Consider the following 19,463-nt stretch of genomic DNA (forward strand, 5'->3'; position numbering starts at 1 on the left):
TGTATGACTTTGCATTTCTCCTTTTTAAATACCATTCTGTTAGTCGCCGCCCACTGTTCAAGCTTTTTGAATCCTTGCTCTCCCTCCTAGCTTTGTGTCGTTGGCAAATTTGATCAGTTCCCCTGAATTCCTTCTTTCATTTCTAAAAATGTTGAACAACGCTGGGCCTAGGACAGAGCCTTGTGGTACCCCACTTGAGACATTCTTCCACTTGAATGTGCAACCACTCTTTGAGTACGATCTCTCAGCCAATGGTGAATCTAACTAAAGGTCCTTTTACATGTAACGAGTGTCGGGCAAACGATACCCGACACTCGTCCCTGTGTGTACTCGCTCCCATGCTGTTACATAGGAGCAAGTATCGCTGAATCGCTCTCAACGTGGCCAGCAGGGAGATGGAGCAGCTGGAGGAGAGTTCTCTTCCCACTCCTCTCCAGTCACTGTAAGCAGCTGCCATTCAGTAATGAACGGCTGCTGTTTACACTGAACGGTGGTCATTCAGATTTTAAGCATGCTTAAAACTGAACGACTAGATGACTCTCATCCAATACTTAAGTTTCTGCATGCTTTTACATGGGATGAATTCAATACCCTGTTAAGAGCGCGGGGCTTTGAACAACCAGAACGATAATCGTCCCGTGTAAAAGGACCTTAAGAGTTGACTTGTTAATCTCATATTTAGTCATTTGTAGATTAGCAAGAAAAGCGGCAGAGGAAAAACAGTAACACATGACTGCAAGATCAGACTCCACACAGAGCCTGTTTGTAGTCTGTAACCATGGAGACACATATTTCTGCATAGGAGCTATAGGCAAAAAAAGAGTAGGAGATTTTTAATCAGGACTATTCGCAGAGTTAATTAATTTTGTATTTCAAATGCATTGGAGCAATAATAACATTGTTTGCAAAAGTATACACATCCAGAATACATATATGTGAATATAATATGTTGACATATTTATATCTTATACAATAAATCTATATATATAAAGCTGAAAGCCCTCACTGACTCACTGACTGACTGACTGACTCACTGACTGACTGACTGACTGACTCGCCAAAAGTTCTCCAACTTTCCGATGTCGTAGAGACATGAAATTTGGCGCAAGCATAGATTATCTCCAAAATAGGAAAAGAAATTGGGTCCCAACTCGATTATTCAATTCTAGCGCAAAAGAATTGGCGTCAAAATTTAACGTACATAATCTAAATCACTCACTTCCCAATGTCATAGAAACGGGAAATTTGGCAGGAGCATTGATTATGTCATAAAAAGGAAAAGCTAATGGGTCCCAACTTGATTATTCAATTCTATGCGCAAAAGAATTAGCGTCCAAATTTTACGTGCGGAATGTAATTTTCTCACTTTCCGGTGTCATAGAAACGTGAAATTTGGCAGGAGCATTGATTATGTCATAAATGGGAAAAGCGAATGGGTCCCAACTCGATTATTCAATTCTAGCGCAAAAGAATTGGCATCGAAATTTTACGTGCGGAATCTAATTTTCTCACTTTCCGGTGTTATAGAAACGGGAAATTTGGCACGAGCATTGATTATGTCATAAATAGGAAAAGCTAATGGGTCCCAACTCGATTATTCAATTCTATGCGCAAAAGAATTAGCGTCCAAATTTACGTACGGAATCTAATTTTCTCACTTTCCAGTTTCATAGAAACAGGAAATTTGGCACGAGCATTGATTATGTAATAAATAGGAAACGCTAATGGGTCCCAACCCCATTATTTAATTCTAGCGCAAAAGAATTGGCGTTGAAATTTTACGTGCGGAATACAATTTTCTCACTTTCTGGTGTCATAGAAACGTGAAATTTGGCACGAGCATTGATTATGTCATAAATAGGAAAAGCGAATGGGTCCCAACTCGATTGTTCAATTCTAGTGCAAAAGAATTGGCGTCGAAATTTTACGTGCGGAATGTAATTTTCTCACTTTCCGCTGTCATAGAAACGGGAAATTTGGCACGAGCATTGATTATGTCATAAATAGGGAAAGCTAATGGGTCCCAACTCGATTATTCAATTCTATGCGCAAAAGAATTAGCGTCCAAATTTTACGTACGGAATCTACTTTTCTCACATTCCGGTGTCAAGCAAACGGGAAATTTGGCACGAGCATTGATTATGTCATAAGTAGGAAAAGCTAATGGGTCCCAACTCGATTATTCAATTCTATGCGCAAAAGAATTAGCGTCCAAATTTTACGTACGGAATCTACTTTTCTCACATTCCGGTGTCAAGCAAACGGGAAATTTGGCACGAGCATTGATTATGTCATAAATAGGAAACGCTAATGGGTCCCAACTTGATTATTCAATTCTATGCGCAAAAGAATTAGCGTCCAAATTTTACGTGCGGAATGTAATTTTTTCACTTTCCGGTGTCATAGAAATGTGAAATTTGGCACGAGCATTGATTATGTCATAAATAGGAAAAGCTAATGGGCCCCAACTCGATTATTCAATTCTATGCGCAAAAGAATTGGCGTCAAAATGTTACGTGCAGAATGTAATTTTTTCAATTTCTGGTGTCATAGAAACGGGAAATTTGGCACGAGCATTGATTATGTCATAAATAGTAAAAGAGAATGGGTCCTAACTCCATTATTCAATTCTATGCGCAAAAGAATTAGCGTCCAAATTTTACGTGCGGTATGTAATTTTCTCACTTTCCGGTGTCATAGAAACGGGAAATTTGGCACGAGCATTGATTATGTCATAAATAGGAAAAGCTAATGGGTCCCAACTCCATTATTCAATTCTATGCGCAAAAGAATTAGCATCCAAATTTTACGTACATAATCCAAATCTCTCACTTCCCAATGTCATAGAAACATGAAATTTGACAGGAGCATTGATTGTGTCATAAATATGAAAAGTTAATAGGTCCCAACTCGATTGTTCAATTCTAGCGCAAAAGAATTGGCATCAAAATTTTATGTGCGGAATGTAATTTTCTCACTTTCCGGTGTTATAGAAATGGGAAATTTGGCACGAGCAGTGATTATGTCATAAGTAAAAAAAGCTAATGGGTCCCAACTTGATTATTCAATTCTATGCGCAAAAGAATTAGCGTCCAAATTTACGTACGGAATCTAATTTTCTCACTTTCCAGTTTCATAGAAACAGGAAATTTGGCACGAGCATTGATTATGTCATAAATAGGAAACGCTAATGGGTCCCAACCCCATTATTCAATTCTAGCGCAAAAGAATTGGCGTCGAAATTTTAAGTGCGGAATGTAATTTTCTCACTTTCCGGTGTCATAGAAACGTGAAATTTGGCACGAGCATTGATTATGTCATAAATAGGAAAAGCGAATGGGTCCCAACTCGATTGTTCAATTCTAGCGCAAAAGAATTGGCGTCGAAATTTTACGTGCGGAATGTAATTTTCTCACTTTCCGGTGTTATAGAAACGGGAAATTTGGCACGAGCATTGATTATGTCACAAGTAGGAAAAGCTAATGGGTTCCAATTCGATTATTCAATTCTATGCGCAAAAGAATTAGCGTCCAAATTTTACGTACGGAATCTTATTTTCTCACTTCTGGTGTCATAGAAACATGAAATTTGGCACGAGCATTGATTATGTCATAAATAGGAAACGTCAATAGGTCCCACTCCCAACTCCATTATTCAATTCTAGCGCAAAAGAATTGGCGTCAAAATTTTACATGCGGAATGTAATTTCTTTACTTTCCAGTGTTATAGAAACAGGAAATTTGGCACAAGCATTGATTATGTCATAAATAGTAAAAGCTAATGGGTCCCAACTCGATTATTCAATTCTATGCGCAAAAGAATTAGCGTCCAAATTTTACGTGCGGAATGTAATTTTCTCACTTGCCGGTGTCATAGAAATGGGAAATTTGGCACGAGCATTGATTATGTCATAAATAGGAAAAGAGAATGGGTCCTAACTCCATTATTCAATTCTATGCGCAAAAGAATTAGCGTCCAAATTTTACGTGCGGTATGTAATTTTCTCACTTTCCGGTGTCATAGAAACGGGAAATTTGGCACGAGCATTGATTATGTCATAAATAGGAAAAGCTAATGGGTCCCAACTCCATTATTCAATTCTATGCGCAAAAGAATTAGCATCCAAATTTTACGTACATAATCCAAATCTCTCACTTCCCAATGTCATAGAAACATGAAATTTGGCACAAGCATTGATTGTGTCATAAATATGAAAAGTTAATAGGTCCCAACTCGATTATTCAATTCTAAGCGCAAAAGAATTAGTGTCCAAATTTTATGTACGTAATCTAATTCTCTCACTTCCTGATGTCATTTTATATGAAGGCAACGTCGCATGGTTACCTCCACGTGGTGTTTCCTGGGTAACGCAGAGAACTATGCAAAATGGTGAACATATGTTTTTCCTCAGTATCTCTAAAGTAACCACGACTTCATAAGATTTTCCGTGTTAAACACCAGATAAACACCAGTACCAAATTAACTCGGGCGAAGCCGGGTATATCAACTAGTCTTTATATATTGGGTAGTTCTGACTATATGGTGCATTATAAATTAGATGTATTTACCATGTGCATTAGGTTCATATGTAAGGTGACTGCCATATTCTTGAAGGTGTACTTCTAAGTCAAAGTTGGTCTTCCTCTTAATGTAACGCAGCTATGGGAATAGATACATAAAAGAAATATAGCATAATTTAATCCAGGATAAATGTGAACACTCATCGGAACTGAAAAGCCTTCCATCCAATCACACAATGAAGGAATGCTGCTATCTGGTCAATATGACCATCAAAAAACATTTTGTTCTTATCTTTTGCCTATGTCCTCATGAGTTTAACATCTACTGGCTGTTATTTAAAAGATCTCACACTTTTCACATCTCTCACCAAGATTCACATTTTCTTCTCTATGTCCTCCTATCTGTGCATACTCACCAGCACACATCCTTCAAACGTTCTCCTCATAGCTTCACCGGTCCGTATCTCAATCCAGTTATCTCTCCATATCCCGCCAACTAATACTTCCATCTAATATTCTTTTCATGGGTTCATCAACAAATATCTCCATTTAGTGTCATCTCCTTATCCTCGCTGCACACTTCCGTTGTCCTCATGTGCTGATCATCACACATCACTATCTTTTCTAGTTTCTAGGTCCTCACCAACACATTGCAATATATTCTCCACATTCTCCATTTTATCTTCTCGGTAGGTCTTCATCTATTCCTCTCCTCATGCCCTCACCACCTCCTCCTCTCTACATCCTCACCAGGTCGTTTCTGTTTGTTTTACTCCATGTCCCACTAACAGATTTTTCCACCTAGTCTATTGTCCATGTTGTCATCCAGTATACATCTTCTTCCATGTCCCCCAGTAAGGAGGGAAACAGGAGTGCAGGGCAGGCTAGACAGGTCCTGATAGTGGGAAACTCAATTCTTAGGGGGACAGACAGGGCAATCTGCCACAAAGACTGCGATTGTCAAACAGTGCATTGCCTTTCTGGCGCTCGAATTCGACACATCATAGATTGAGTTGACACATTACTGGGAGGAGCTGGTGAGAATCCTGCACATTGGCACCAATGCAAAGTCATTAAAAATTATTTCAGGGATCTAGGATCTAAGCTCAGGACAAGGACCTCCAAATAATTTTTCTTGGAAATTCTACCTGTACCAGGAGCCACACCGGAAAGGCAGTGGGAGATTAGAGAGGTGAATAAGTGGCTCAAGAGTTGGTGTAGGAAACAGGGGTTTGGGTTCCTGGAGAACTGGGCTGACTTTGCTTCGGCTACAGGCTCTACTATAGGGACGGGCTGCATCTCAATGGAAGAGGGCAGCTATGCTGGGGCAGAAGATGGCTAGAAGATTGGAGGGGCAACCAGAGGGATGGGAGTAGGACAGTGTAGACAGATGTGGGAGATGACAGCGATTTTCTCAATTTTGTTCAGCTGTGTAATTCTAAGAGGGAGGAGTGTGAAGCAAACAGAATTTCTCATGTAGTTGGCTTGTGATTCAGTCCTTTGAACCTACTTGGGGCAGTACCTATCCCCACATATACAAAGAGAATGTTAATTTCTTTTCCAGAGACCTCTTAAAGTAAACAAGACAAACAGGAATGACCAGGATAGAAGAGTCAAGTCTGTTTCTAATTGTGCCATGTGGCAAAATCTCACATGACATGACATGACATGAGCATGTCTGCTAATCTCCTTTCCCTCTCTCTTCTGGCTAAAGTTACCTCTTCTGATTAAATCATAAACACTCCCCATGAGAATGACCTATCAGCACATAAAACATTGTAATTTATATGAATGTACCACCTTTCTTTGTTTGAATTACTATATAAACCTTTTGCCGCCATTATTACAGTTAGATGCCATCTGGTCTTACACACTATCTGGCATGTCATTCATTGGCTTCTCCGAGCTCGTATTAATCAGTTTAAAACAATTTGGTTACTTGAGGCATATCAGTGATTTCACTCCTACAGAGTTCTGGGATTAAGAAATGGAAATAGGGGTCGAGTGGGTGGAGGGGTTAGTAGAGTTAGAACTGACAGAGCAGCTGATAGGGCCATAAGTAGCATAGTAAATACAAACCATAACCACAACTGTATGAAATGTATGACAACAAATGCAAGAAGCTGATCACAGAAAACTACGATATAGTAGGAATAACTGAAACATGGCTTAATGAAGAATAAGACTGGGCAGGGAGCTTACAAGGTTACACTCTCTTCAGAAAAGACCAAGGGAAACCGGAAAGGGGGAGGGGTATGTCTGTATGTTAAATCCTATTAAATGCTGTGATTACAAGAAGATATAGGTGTAGGAGATGAAAACGTGAAATCTCTATGGGTAGAAATACAGGAAAGGAAAACTAATAAATTCCTGACAGGGCTTTTCTATAGGCCACCAAAAATAACAGAAGAAACTGAAAACTTATTACTAAGACAAATAGAAGAGGTGTCAAACCACAATGAAGTAATTATTATTGGAGACTTATCTTCCCATATCATATGGGAAGATGAAATCTGCAAATCTAACAAGTCCTTGAGAACAATTAAAGATTACTACCTTACCCAACTTGTACGAGAGCCAATTAGAGAGTGTGTGTGTGTGGGGGGCATTTCGGACTTACAATTAACCAACAGACCAGACAGAATCATGGGGGTGCAGCTTGAGGGACACTTGGGAAATAGTGACCACAATATAATTAATTTCCAGTTATCATTCAATAGGAAGCCTTATCAGGGAGTGACAGAAAAACTAAACTTTAGTAAAGCTAAAGGCCAGCTAAAGGCTGTTGAAAAAGACCTGACTGTCGATATGCGTTCAGCGTCCTCACATTTCACATATGTAAGTGCAATGCTCTTTTGCTAATAAAGGAGAAGTTTTATGGTTGCAGCTATCCTCCACTTTATTCTTTGCTCTTTATTGGACTTCAGCTGCCTGCCGACAGCTTTATGAGGATTTAGCTCCCATTACATCTTCAACCAGAACATTGAGGCGTTGCAGGAGAGGTGAACTTTGTATTTTGCAAAAAAAAAATATATTTTTTTTTGCATTCTTTTGCCTTTATTTCACATGGAATACTGTGTACAGTTCTGGACACCAGTACTCAGGAAAGACATCCCAGTGCTTGAGGGGGTCCAATGAAGGGCAACTAAATTAATAAATGGAATGTGAGGACTGGAATACCCAGAGAGGCTATCAAAATTGGGATTATTCACCCTGGAAAAAAGATGGTTAAGGGGCGATCAAATAACTATGTATAAATATATTAGGGGATAATGCAAGGATCTCTCCCATGATCTGTTTATACCCAGGACTGTAACAGTTACAAGAGGATATCCTCTATGTCTAGAGGAACAAAGGTTTCATCAGTGACACAGCAGGAAGTTCTTTACTGTAAGGGCAGTGAGACTGTGGAACTCTCTGCCTGAGGACGTGGTGATGGCAAAATTGATAGAGGAGTTTAAGAGGGGACTATTGCTATGATATTACAGGATATAGACATTAAATAGCCAGAAGGGTTGTCAATAAAAGGGATCTTCCCACAGCTGGACTTGGAGTCAGGAAGGAACCTTCTCTGAACAGTGTCGATCAGGGGATTATTCTGACTGCCATTATGGAGTCGTGTAGTGGCCCGGAGTTAGTGGAACCCCTCCAGAATGTTCTATGTCTGCCTTGTGTCACTGTCTTGTCAGTGTCTTGTTTGTGGAGTGCTTTACAAGTATGTGTATTGGATGCTTGCAAGACTGAAAGAGCTAATGTCTGGTATGTTCTGTCCTGTCTGTAAAATGTATTGTGTGTATTGTTTTGTGTGTCATATATATATATATATATGTGTGTGTGTGTGTTTTGCAAAGAATGCAAGAGAGAGAGAAGTTGTAGTGGGATTCTGAGTCAGTCAGCCACACAGACACTACTGAGAGGCTGTCAGATCGGTGTGTGTGTGGGGGGCACGGAGGAGGCCGAGCGATTGCCTGTTGCTCAGCCTGGGTCCGTTCAACCCAGGAATCCTCTGTACTACTGTTGAGTACTGAGAGAATAGAACCGCTTGTCAGCAAGAAGAGAACAAAATAAGTGTGAGTGCTGTATCGGTGGAAAAAGTGATTGCCGGAAGTGAAAGGACCTGCAGATAACTTGGACTGTGGATTGTTCCAATACTCCGTGAGTTCCACCGAGATAGAAAGTCTTGTATGCTGTGATTACTGCTATTGTTATCAACTTTAATGAGAAGTTAAATAAATGGACAAGATCGACCGTTCCCGATTTTGTTCCAAAATATATCCTTCTGGTGTTCAACAATTTTATTCGTTTACAACATCCACTCTAGGAGAAGGAACAGTGGTGCACAAGTGACAATTGGACTACAGATATCCCCCGGTTACTATCCCTGTGATCTCCCCCTGCGACGAAGGGGTCGGGTCCCGAGCTACCCTCAGGGGAGGAGATGGTAGAGCCCCATGACAAGGATAACATCTCTACCCCGCTGTTTTCCTCGGGTGTGGGCCTGCTCTTCGGACGCTGCAGTCAAGAAGGAATTTTTTCCCCCAGGGTTGGGTAAATTGGCTTCTGCCTTATTGGGTTTTTTTTGCCTTCCTCTGCATCAACATGGGGGAACGGAAACAGGCTGAACTGGATGGACATTGTCTTTTTTCAGCCTAGCATACTATGTTACTATGTAAACTCTGCCAGAGGTGTCTGTTAGTAGCTCAATCCCCTCTCCCCACTGAAAACAAATACACATTTACCTAAGCCGATTACCCAAAACTTTACTGAAAGATGGTTGTGGTCCTCCAAAAGAATATAACTCACCAAGACAACATCTGTACCAGGACTAACCTTCACGGCACGCTCATTAGGGATCTTCTCAGTCAGAAAGTTCTGTCGGTCGCACAGCTCCCAAGCACTGGGTGATAAAATGATGGAACTGGCTTCAGCTAAACATTCTGCTAGTCGCACTTCATTTACCGCCCGGCCCACCACAACAAAGAACTCTTCTGTCTTGTTCCCTTTCACAATTTGTGACAGTCGTCCTGCAGAGATGGCTACAATAGAAAGAAGGAGAACATTGTTTTTTTGTGTTTTAAAGGTCGGCACAAGTCACTTAAAAAGTGTATTGGTCCTGACAACCAGGGGCGTAACTATAGAGGATGCAGGGGATGCGGTTGCACCCGGGCCCAGGAGCCTTGGGGGGGCCCATAAGGCCTCTCTTCTCCATATAGGGAGCCCAGTACTATGAATAAAGCATTACAGTTGGAAGCCCTGTTACAAGTTTTGCATTGGGGCCCAGGAGCTTCAAGTTACGCCTCTGCAGACAACCTCTTGCAAAATGCCTTATTAGGGCATTTTGAGGTAATAGAGAGGATCACTATATCAAGAAGAGTCCTCTACAGTATAAAGGTAAAGAGTGAGTCTTGGTCTTGTATTCCCCTAAAATTTTATTTAAGGTTTCCAAGTTTTGCAGGTCTTCCAATCGCCATTACTTTGAGGTTTTGCTTGGACCCTTAGGCAGCCTACTCTCAAAGAGCGGCAAAGCCATCTGTCTGGGATTTGACAGCAAGGAGTATTTAAGAGATATCAAAGTTTTCTCTTCTTCTTCCGACACTGTTAATTTTCTTAGTTCTTGCTGCTAGACCACCATTTTGGTTAGGTCTTATGAAGCCCTTTTTGGGTCACAGATACAATATTCTCTAAATCTCAATGGTAAGATACTCTATAATGTAATGTAGGTCTTACCAATTTTGACGCTCAGCTCCACTCCTATATTAGTAGCTCTCACGCCACAGTTCTCTTGAATTTCCATGCTGCAGTTCACTGTCAGGGTGATGACGTCACTCAGCTGATCACGCCGGATTTTCCAAAGGGCCAGCACTGCGTCTCCTGATAAGTGAGATATACACAGAACAGTGGTGAAGGAGTAAAAGTGGAAAGTATGGCACTATCATCTACACTAGGATTAAAGCTGGCCATAGACAAACTGGAGTGGTGAAAGTCACTGAATCTCATATATCTCAGCTTTTCAAAAGCATTTGATACTGTGCCGTATATAGGGTTGGTATATAAAATGAGAATGCTTGGTCTGGGCGGGAATGTGTGGTACTCAAGAAGGACATATCAGAGCTTGAGCGGGTTCAAAGGCGGGCAACTAAAGTTAAAAAATGGAATGGGCGGACTAGAATACCCAGAGAGGTTATCAAAACTGGGATTATTTATTTTAGATAAAAGACACCTGAGGGGCGACCTAATAACTAGGTATGGCTATATCAGGGGACAGTACAGAGATCTCTCCCATCATCTATTTATACCCAGAACTGTGACTGTGACAAGGCGGCGCCCTCTACATCTAGAGGAAAGAAGGTTTCTACACCAACATAGAAGGGGGTTCTTTACTGTAAGAGCAGTGAGACAATAGAAGTCTCTGCCCAAGGACGTGGTCCTGGCAAACTCACTAAAAGAGTACAAGAAGGGCCTGGACGCCTTTCTACAGTGTAACAATATTACACATTCTAGTCATTGATTCCTCAGAAGGCTCGGTGATCTGGGGATTATTCTGATTTCCTGATTGGAGTCGGAAAGGAACTTTTCCCTAAAATGAGGAAAATTGGCTTCTACCTCATGGAGGTGGGTGGGGTTGCCTTCTTCTGGATCAACATTGCAGGATAATAGGCTGACCTAGATGGACATGTGTCTTTTTTCAGCCTTAAATACTATGTAACTATGATTTCCCACTGGCTTAACCCCTTCCCGCTCCAAGACGTACCGGTACGTCCTGGGAGCCTGGTACTTCCCGCAACAGGACTTCCCTGGGGATAGCGCGATATCACATAAGATCCAGCGCTATCCCGCAGCGGGAGCCGGCTGTCAGTCACAGCCGGCGTCCCGCTGCAACAGCGGGGGGGCATCGGAGATGCGCCCCCCGCTGTTAACCCCTTCCCTGCCGCGATCTAAGTAGATTGCGGCAGGGAAAGAGTTCACAGAGGGATCGCGCTCCTTCTGTGTCTCCGGCCGGCTCTCGCGATGTCATCGCGAGAGCCCGGCCTGTCGCCATGGCAACAGGACGCCAGACACTTGCGTCCTGTATTGCCTGTGCCTATAATCGCTGTACAAGCGATAAGGCATGGCAGAGCAGTAGCTCTGCCATGCCTTATGACAGCAATCATAGGCATACTGCTGCAAGTCCCTCAGAGGGACTCAAATAGTGTAAAAAAAGAAAATAAAAACGTAAAAAAAAGAAAAATGTAAAAAAAAAAGTAAAAAACCCCCCTTTTTTTATGGTTTTTCTAATATTAGCATAAAAAAAGGGGAAAAAAATTAAAACCCCACATATTGGGTATTGACTAGAGATGAGCGAACGTACTCGGTAAAGCACTACTCGTCCGAGTAATGTGCTTTATCCGAGTACCTCCCCGCTCGTCCTGAAAGATTCGGGGAGCGCCGCTGCTGACAGGTGAGTTGCGGCGGGGAGCAGGGGAGAGCGGGCGGGAGAGAAGGAGAGAGAGATCTCCCCTCCGTTCCTCCCTGCTCTCCCCTGCAGCTCCCCGCTCCGCGGCGCTCCCCGAATCTTTCAGGACGAGCGGGGAGGTACTCGGATAAAGCACATTACTCAGACGCTAAAAAACCGAGGCAAAATGCTAATTTTTAGCATTTTGCCTCCCAAAAAATGCAATAAAAGTGATCAAAAAAGCCATACATTCCCCAAAATGGTACCAATAAAAACTACAGCTCGTCTCGCAAAAAATAAGCCCTCATAGAGATCCGTACATAAAACACAAAAAAGTTACAGGACTTTGAATGCAGCTATAGAGTAAAAAAAAAGATTTCCAAAAAAAGGGGGGTTTATTGCAAAAAAGTGTAAAAACCTAAAAAAAATATAACAATTTTGGTATCGTTGTAACCGTACCGACCCGCAGAAAAAATTTATTGTGTCATTTATGCTGCATGATTAACTCTGTAAAAAAAAGAAAAAGAAATCTATGGCAGAATTGATGCATTTTCTCTCCCTGTTATCATAAAAAAAAAAAAAAAAATTTTACGATATTGTCTATGTACCCAAAAGTGGCACCGATAAAAACTACAGCTCGCCACGCAAAAAACAAGCCCTTATACGGCCACGGAAAAATAAAAAAGTTATGGCTTTTGAAAAATGGAGATGGAAAAATACCAAAAAATCGCTTGGTCCTCAACGCCAAAATAGGCCATGTCATTAAGGGGTTAATGGTGACTATCGTGACAAATGGTTGAGAAACATGGAATAAATTACTATAAAAGGCAATTGTATGTGAAACTTGGACACACTGAATGTTCGTTTGACAGTTTGTTCTTGGTCAAATTGTATAAGTTATTGCTGTGTATTAGGATAGGCCACTAATATTTGATCATAGGGATTTAACTCCCAACACACTTGCCGATAAGTTGACTGTGCCTAGCATGGCAATTTGGTCGTTTTAAGTCAATGGGTGGAAGCTGCAATACCTGGCACACGAACATGTGTATGGCAAATGTCACTGCCTCTACATACAGCTGAATGATCGGTGGGAGAGACCCACACCAATCAAACTCTGTTGAAAAACGAAGTCTCCTGTTACTGATTACAGGTGTATCTTCAAGGCCCCAATGCAAAATCTGTAAAGCTAGGTTCACACATGGCGGTTTCCTGCGGTTCTTCCGTTGCAGTTATGCCGCAGAAGCTCTGCTGTTGCGGCAAAACCGCTTCAAAGGTTTTTTTTGGCTTGCAGATTTTCTTGCATATTTTGGCCTGCTTTTTCGGCTCAAAAAATCCCCAAGCGTTTTTTTCCACAACGTTTTTACTTTTGCAGCGTATTTTAGTGGATTTTGCCATGTGCATGGAGGTTATGAGCAAAAAAGTGCTGCGGAAAATTCTAAAGAATTGACATCCTGCATATTTCAAAACCACGCCGCAGCAGCATTTCTGCACTGCAGCAGTGCGGAGAAATTCCGTCCTGTGAGAACAGCTTTTTGGCCAAACACATTTGCGCTGCATTGCACTGTACACGCAGTGGTTTTGCCGCAGTGCGGATATGCAATGGAAAACCGCAGCAAAGCCGCAGCAAATCCGCCCCGTGTGAACCTAGCCTCAGAGCTCACACCCACTGGCGATATTTTCTTTCTTGCACTGCGAGAGCACGTGAAAACTCTCACCTCGCAGCACAAGAAAGACGCCGAAATAGGACCGGGATATCGCCAGTCTTTTCAATGGGGCCAGCGGCAGCAGTACTAGCCCCATTAAAAAGATATGGAGGATGCCGTGGATTTTTGCCACAGCTTTCACAGCTGTCACAGCTGTGGCAGGAGTTTCCTTCATCCCCACGGGGACCGCGGGGATGAAGGAGTCCTCTGCCACAGCTGTCACAGCTGTCACAGCTGTGGCAGAAGTGCAGCATGCTATCCCATTGCTTTCAATGGGATTGGCGCTGCTGCCAGTCCCATTGAAAGCAGTGGTCTGTAGCAAACCCTGCAGTATGATTTTTGGGGAAGGGCTGGAAATATAAGCCCTTCCCCAAAAAGCATCAATAAGTGGTAAAAAAAATTACTCACCTCTCCACCGCTCAGATGCGTCCTCCTGCTGGCTCCCCGACACTAAAAATCCCCGCCTTCTGAAAGTGCTGTGCTGATTGGCTCAGCGCTCAGCCAATAGCAGCTCGTGCTTAGCTATTGGTTGAGCGCTCAGCAAATTACAGATAGCGCTTAGCTATTCATTCATAAATAGCTAAGATAGTCTTATTCTTTAGCCCTTCTGAAGGAACTGGCCCACTCACAAGAGTTTTCATTGCCAAAAGTAGAACAAAGAAGTCTATAATAGCCCAATCACTGTGGACAACACCCTATAAAAAGTTTGATCATGCACAATATGATGCTACTTTGATACGAAGTACAAAAATTTGGATATAATTTGGACTTAATATGTTCTCCAGGAAACCCTCAGCCTCCCCCTCCTGAGCATCTAGGACACGCTGTTTCCAACAGCTTCGGATTCTACATTAACCCTTTGAATAACAAGTGTAATAGATCACCCTAATACTTTCACACTTACGATCTACAATGTCCGCCATGTAACTATTTAGGGTCTTGGTTAATTGGTCAGCACCGTACCCCTTCTTATTGGTGCTGCTAAACTTTTCAGTTAAGGCGGTAAAACCTAGAAGAAAGAAATTTGGTTTTCAATGAAGCGACCTCCACAACCTGTAGAGTTAGGCCGAACGTATTTGCGCAGCGTTTTTTGCGCACAATACAAAGTAAATAGAACCTATGCGTTCCAACGGCTTCATACACATATGCATATTCTACGTACACATTGCTTTCGCACAAAAAATATGCAGCATGCTCTATTATCCTGCACAATTGCGCACAAAAATAGCGTATTGAACTCTTTAACTCAATTGCCCATTTCAATGAATAGGAGGATGGTTGCGATTACCTTGCAAAAGGTACAATAAAACACACACTTGTGCACGCAAATTCGTAATGTCCATTGCGCAAATCTGCGGCACAAATGCGTGCATAAATGCTCTTACGCCTGTGTGACTCCGGCGCGCTCGTACGACAGTTTTTTATATCATTAATATCTGCTTGAACCCTGAGGCGGATTATCCCCATTCAGTGCTAGTAATTAGAGATGAGCGAGTATACTCTCCAAGGCACATTACTCGAGCGAGTAGTGCCTTAGCTGAGTATCTCACTGCTCGTCTCTAAAGATTCGGGGGCCGGCGCGGGAGAGAGAGAGAGAGGGATCTCCCCTCCGTTCCTCCCCGCCCCCCGCTGGCCCCCGAATCTTTAGAGACGAGCCGGGAGATACTCGGCTAAGGCACTACTCGCTCGAGTAATGTGCCTTGGAGAGTATACTTGCTCATCTCTACTAGTAATCCATGGTCCAGTAGCCGGACATAGATTTCACCGGAGTCTGCACGGAATCTGCATCAAGAAGTAATGGAGCGCGACCTTTTTATTCACAACTTGGATTTCAAATCCGTGTACTAAAAAAATCTGTGACGTATAAACTGCGGTGCAGATTCCGAAATACGTGGGACGCAGATTTGGCGTTTCAGATTGTGCTGTATGAACAAGGTATAGCAGTTGGATGCTGAGGTGGCGTTTCTAAGCACATCATGACTGATACTGTCTGCTGAGCTGGTGTATCTAATGCGTGTAAGGCTGGGTGTACACTGGTGTAAGCGCAGTTCGGCCACACAGACACGCCACGTGCCTGAGATGCGCTTACAACCCTGCAGTTCACCCACTCTGGCGTGTTTGTGTACACAAAAAATGCGTACATTTATGTGACCCCATTAATTTCAATAGGCTCTTGCAGTGTGCAGATACGCACAAGATAGGATGCGCCGCATATTTTTTCCTGCACGTCATATCAAAAATACACTCGTGAATGAACCCATTGAAATCACACGATACGCTGCACAAATACGGCCCTGTGAACGAGCCCTCACTGAGTCGGAGTATCTAAGCCTATCATGTGAAAGCTGCTCTGTGATTGGTTGCTATTTCTTATACTACTGAGGTAAAATGAAAGCTGCGCTGTGATTGGTTGATCATTTTTTTAACTGCCGAGATAAAATGAAAGCTGCGCTGTGATTGGTTGTTATTTCTTATACTGCTGAGGTAAAATAAAAGCTGCGCTGTGATTGGTTGTTATTTCTTATACTGCTGAGGCAAAATGAAAGCTGCGCTGTGATTGGTTGCTATGGGCAACAAAGATTTTCTCTTAGACAGCTTTCATAAGGGTGTGCTGCCCATAGTAACCAATCACAGTGCAGCTTTCATGTTATCTGAGCAGAATAAAAAATGAAAGCTGCGCTGTGATTGGTTGCCATTTCTTATACTGCTGAGGTAAAATGAAAGCTGCGCTGTGATTGGTTGCTATGGGCAACAACGGCAGATTTCTTTTTTTTGACGGCTTGCCTAAGAGTGTGGTACTGGCCTACTTTCTGTAGCCCACCATGTTTTTGTCATGGGTGCGGGGATTAATTTCACCAGTGCGAAACGCCTTGCAAGTTAGGCCTCTTTTGCACAGACTAAAAAATCTTGCTACAAAATGTATGCATGTCAGGCCGCATCCACACAGGCGATTTTCTGGTGCAATTTTGTTGCAATGCGACGGCGCTACTAACTGCATGTATGTGAGGCACGTGGTTTCCAATGGGTTCTTTCAGGCTACAAAACATCTCATGTAAAACAACCCATTGGAATCCCTGAGCCTCACATACATGCGGTTTGTAGCTCTGACGCATCGCAACAAAACCGTGCGAGAAGATTGCCCGTGTGGATGCGGCCTGACATGTACACGTTTTGTAGCGAGATTTTGTAGCTCGTGTGAAAGAGGCCTAAATAAACTCTAATGTATCTAAGCTTTTTAATCAGGCTGAGGCGATGTATCTAATCCTAATGTATTACTGTCTGCTGAGCTGATATATCTAAGCCTATCATGTGTGATACAGTTTCAGACGGCCCCACAACTGTATATCTCCCCAGGTTACCTGAGATATCAGCAAATATTAGGACCCCATGGAAATCCTCAACACATGGCAGTTTTTTCCCTGGATTCCCGTAGATAACTAGATCCGGCACGTGGGCCGCTACTTTCCCGAGCGTAGATAGGACGGTTTCCTCCTCCATTTTTATCCAGGGAAGTCTATGGCAGATGACAGGTTGAGTCCTGTTTCTATGGCAACAGCAAACAACTGTTTAATACAGGTGGGAAGAGGCCATCTTTACTAAGGGCAATGAATTGCCTCATTGCCACTGACCGCTATGGCGTACCAGACTGTGTCACATGACCAAACGCTGTTATAAAGGTGACGAAGGTGGCGGTAGGGGGAAGCGACGTGGGGCGAGATGGCAATTGCAATAGTAAATGGTAAAAAAAACTCCTTTATTTTCTCATCTCTTACAAATTTTGGCTATTTTAGTATTTTCTATAAACTACAGGAATGGGTTCTCCATTTAATTTTGGACGTTTTGATATATAATTTGTATAATCTTGGATTGCACGGCGGATATGGCGACGGCTTCGGTTAGCATCTTTTTTATATATACTTTCATTTTATTGTTTAAGTTTTATTTTACTTATCTTTGTACTTTTTTGTAACATCTTTTCCCCTGTGAGGTCATATAAGACTTCTGGGGGTCATTCACAGTAGTTTACATTTTTAAAATTTATTTCACACGTGAAACTCGGCCCGATATCGTGCTCGCCGATGTGCGATTTACCTTTCATTCTCTGGCGTGGCTTTCAACCGCGTCGGAGGATTGGCAAGTGTTTTCAATAGGTAACCTCACGGCTCACTCGCGTGCACCTCGCAAGCCGTGCGATGTGTTTTCCTGTCCCTTTGAAAACAATGGGCGATACATTCTGAGGAACACGAAAATATAGGACATGCCGCAATTTGTATGTGACTCCATTAAAAGAATGGGATTCAAATTTGTGTGAGATTTGCGCGCCTCACAATGTACAAATCTTGAGCGATTTTCTCAGCCGCGTGAAAGCCGCTTAACAGGAGCATCCATAAGAACCCGAGTTAGGCCGGCTGTCCACGGACGATGCGGATTCTGGCGGCAAAGCTCCGCCGTGGGAGCCGCCGCCGAATCTCCGCTGGTTAGCCCTATCTAATAGATAGGCTGACCGCGGAGAACCGGGGCAACTCGCAGCATGCTGCGAATTGCCCGCCGCCAGCGGGTGCTTTCCATAGCAATGGCGAATACACTGCCGTGGGCAGGGGGCCTTACACGCAAAAATGTCCCCCTAGTGTGACAGTAGTCACTGTCAGAGCTGGTCAGGGGTCTGCTAAAGCTCAGCAGCTCTAGCATGCTGGGGGTCGCGGACGATCACATGCCAGGTGCCGTGCTGGAAACGGCAGTGCCACTCCCTGCGCTCACTGAACACAATGTAGCCTGTGAAGAGAAAGGCTGAAGCAGTTAAAAACTGCTTCTTCCTTCTCCTTCGGGTCCTCGGCTGTATCTAACCGAGATAGATAGAGCAAGTACTATTTTTCTTTTTGCGCACAGATTTTGAGCGGAAAAAACACATTCGCCTGAATGCAGCTATTGAATTTGCGGAATTGCCTGCGCAAATACGGTCGTCTGAATAAGCCCTTAGGCCGATTTCAGACAAGCCCATTATAGGCACATTTCTGCGTCCATAATACGGACGTGTGTTCCGGCCCGACCGCGGGGTTTACTGGCCCAAACGTGGAATTATCACAAGTCCCTATGATGTTCTGAGTTCAGGTTAGTAAACAATTGATACACGACCAGAATACTAAGGCTAGTGTCACACGGGCGTAAGCTCATTTACGTGCGCATTTGCGCGACGGAGTTTGCGTATTTGTGTGCACATGTATGGGTTTTACTGTGCGCAAGAAAACCCGCGACCGCGCTGCCATTCATTGAAATGGACAATTAGTGTAAGGCGGGTGTCATGCGAACATAAGCAGATTTACGCAATGGGCACTGTGTATTTGCATGTGCGTGTTTTACCGTATTCCTAGTGTGCGCAAATAATACAATAGTTAGGTCAACGGGACATCAGATAATGTGACAAGGCACCATCTATACGGCGGTTATATTAGGCAAGGAGGGAAAATCACATGTAAAAAAAACTAAGATGACCGCTGATACACAAAAGAATTAAAATAGCAAAAAAATGTTTTAGTTTTTCTTCTCATCTTGGTGGTTTATATTTTATTATTTCTAGGGAATCAGACGAGGAGTTTGACAGATCTGTAAGGGAACCGAGTCACACAAGCTGCACAACAAACATCACATGATGAACTGTCAAAACAATCCGTCCAGGCTTCCGTAGCCCGTCTTCTTGGGTGTACAAACATGGCCGATAGTCCCGCCTTCTCCTGACTGACAGCTCAGTAGAGCCAATGGCTGCTCCGCGCTGCGAGGAAGCTTGTGGTCTCCAGGGTAACGGAGCGG

The 19,463-nt window shown here is 42.9% G+C and overlaps 1 protein-coding gene across 1 annotated transcript in view; it reads right to left on the bottom strand.

The window, feature by feature from the left end:
• The window catches only part of ADCY10 (adenylate cyclase 10), an 86,964-nt gene extending 69,808 nt beyond the window's left edge, over positions 1-17,156 (bottom strand). Inside the window, exons 1-6 of the mRNA XM_066577789.1 lie at positions 17,018-17,156; positions 14,557-14,667; positions 12,014-12,029; positions 10,248-10,408; positions 9,351-9,556; positions 4,578-4,659 (exon numbers count right to left, since the gene is read on the bottom strand). Coding sequence (XP_066433886.1) covers positions 4,578-4,659; positions 9,351-9,556; positions 10,248-10,408; positions 12,014-12,029; positions 14,557-14,667; positions 17,018-17,156 — 715 coding nt within the window. The remainder of the gene's footprint in view (positions 1-4,577; positions 4,660-9,350; positions 9,557-10,247; positions 10,409-12,013; positions 12,030-14,556; positions 14,668-17,017) is intronic.
• Positions 17,157-19,463: the final 2,307 nt, after the last annotated feature.

Source organism: Eleutherodactylus coqui, chromosome 8 (assembly GCF_035609145.1).
Source record: "Eleutherodactylus coqui strain aEleCoq1 chromosome 8, aEleCoq1.hap1, whole genome shotgun sequence".
Lineage (NCBI taxonomy): Eukaryota > Metazoa > Chordata > Amphibia > Anura > Eleutherodactylidae > Eleutherodactylus > Eleutherodactylus coqui.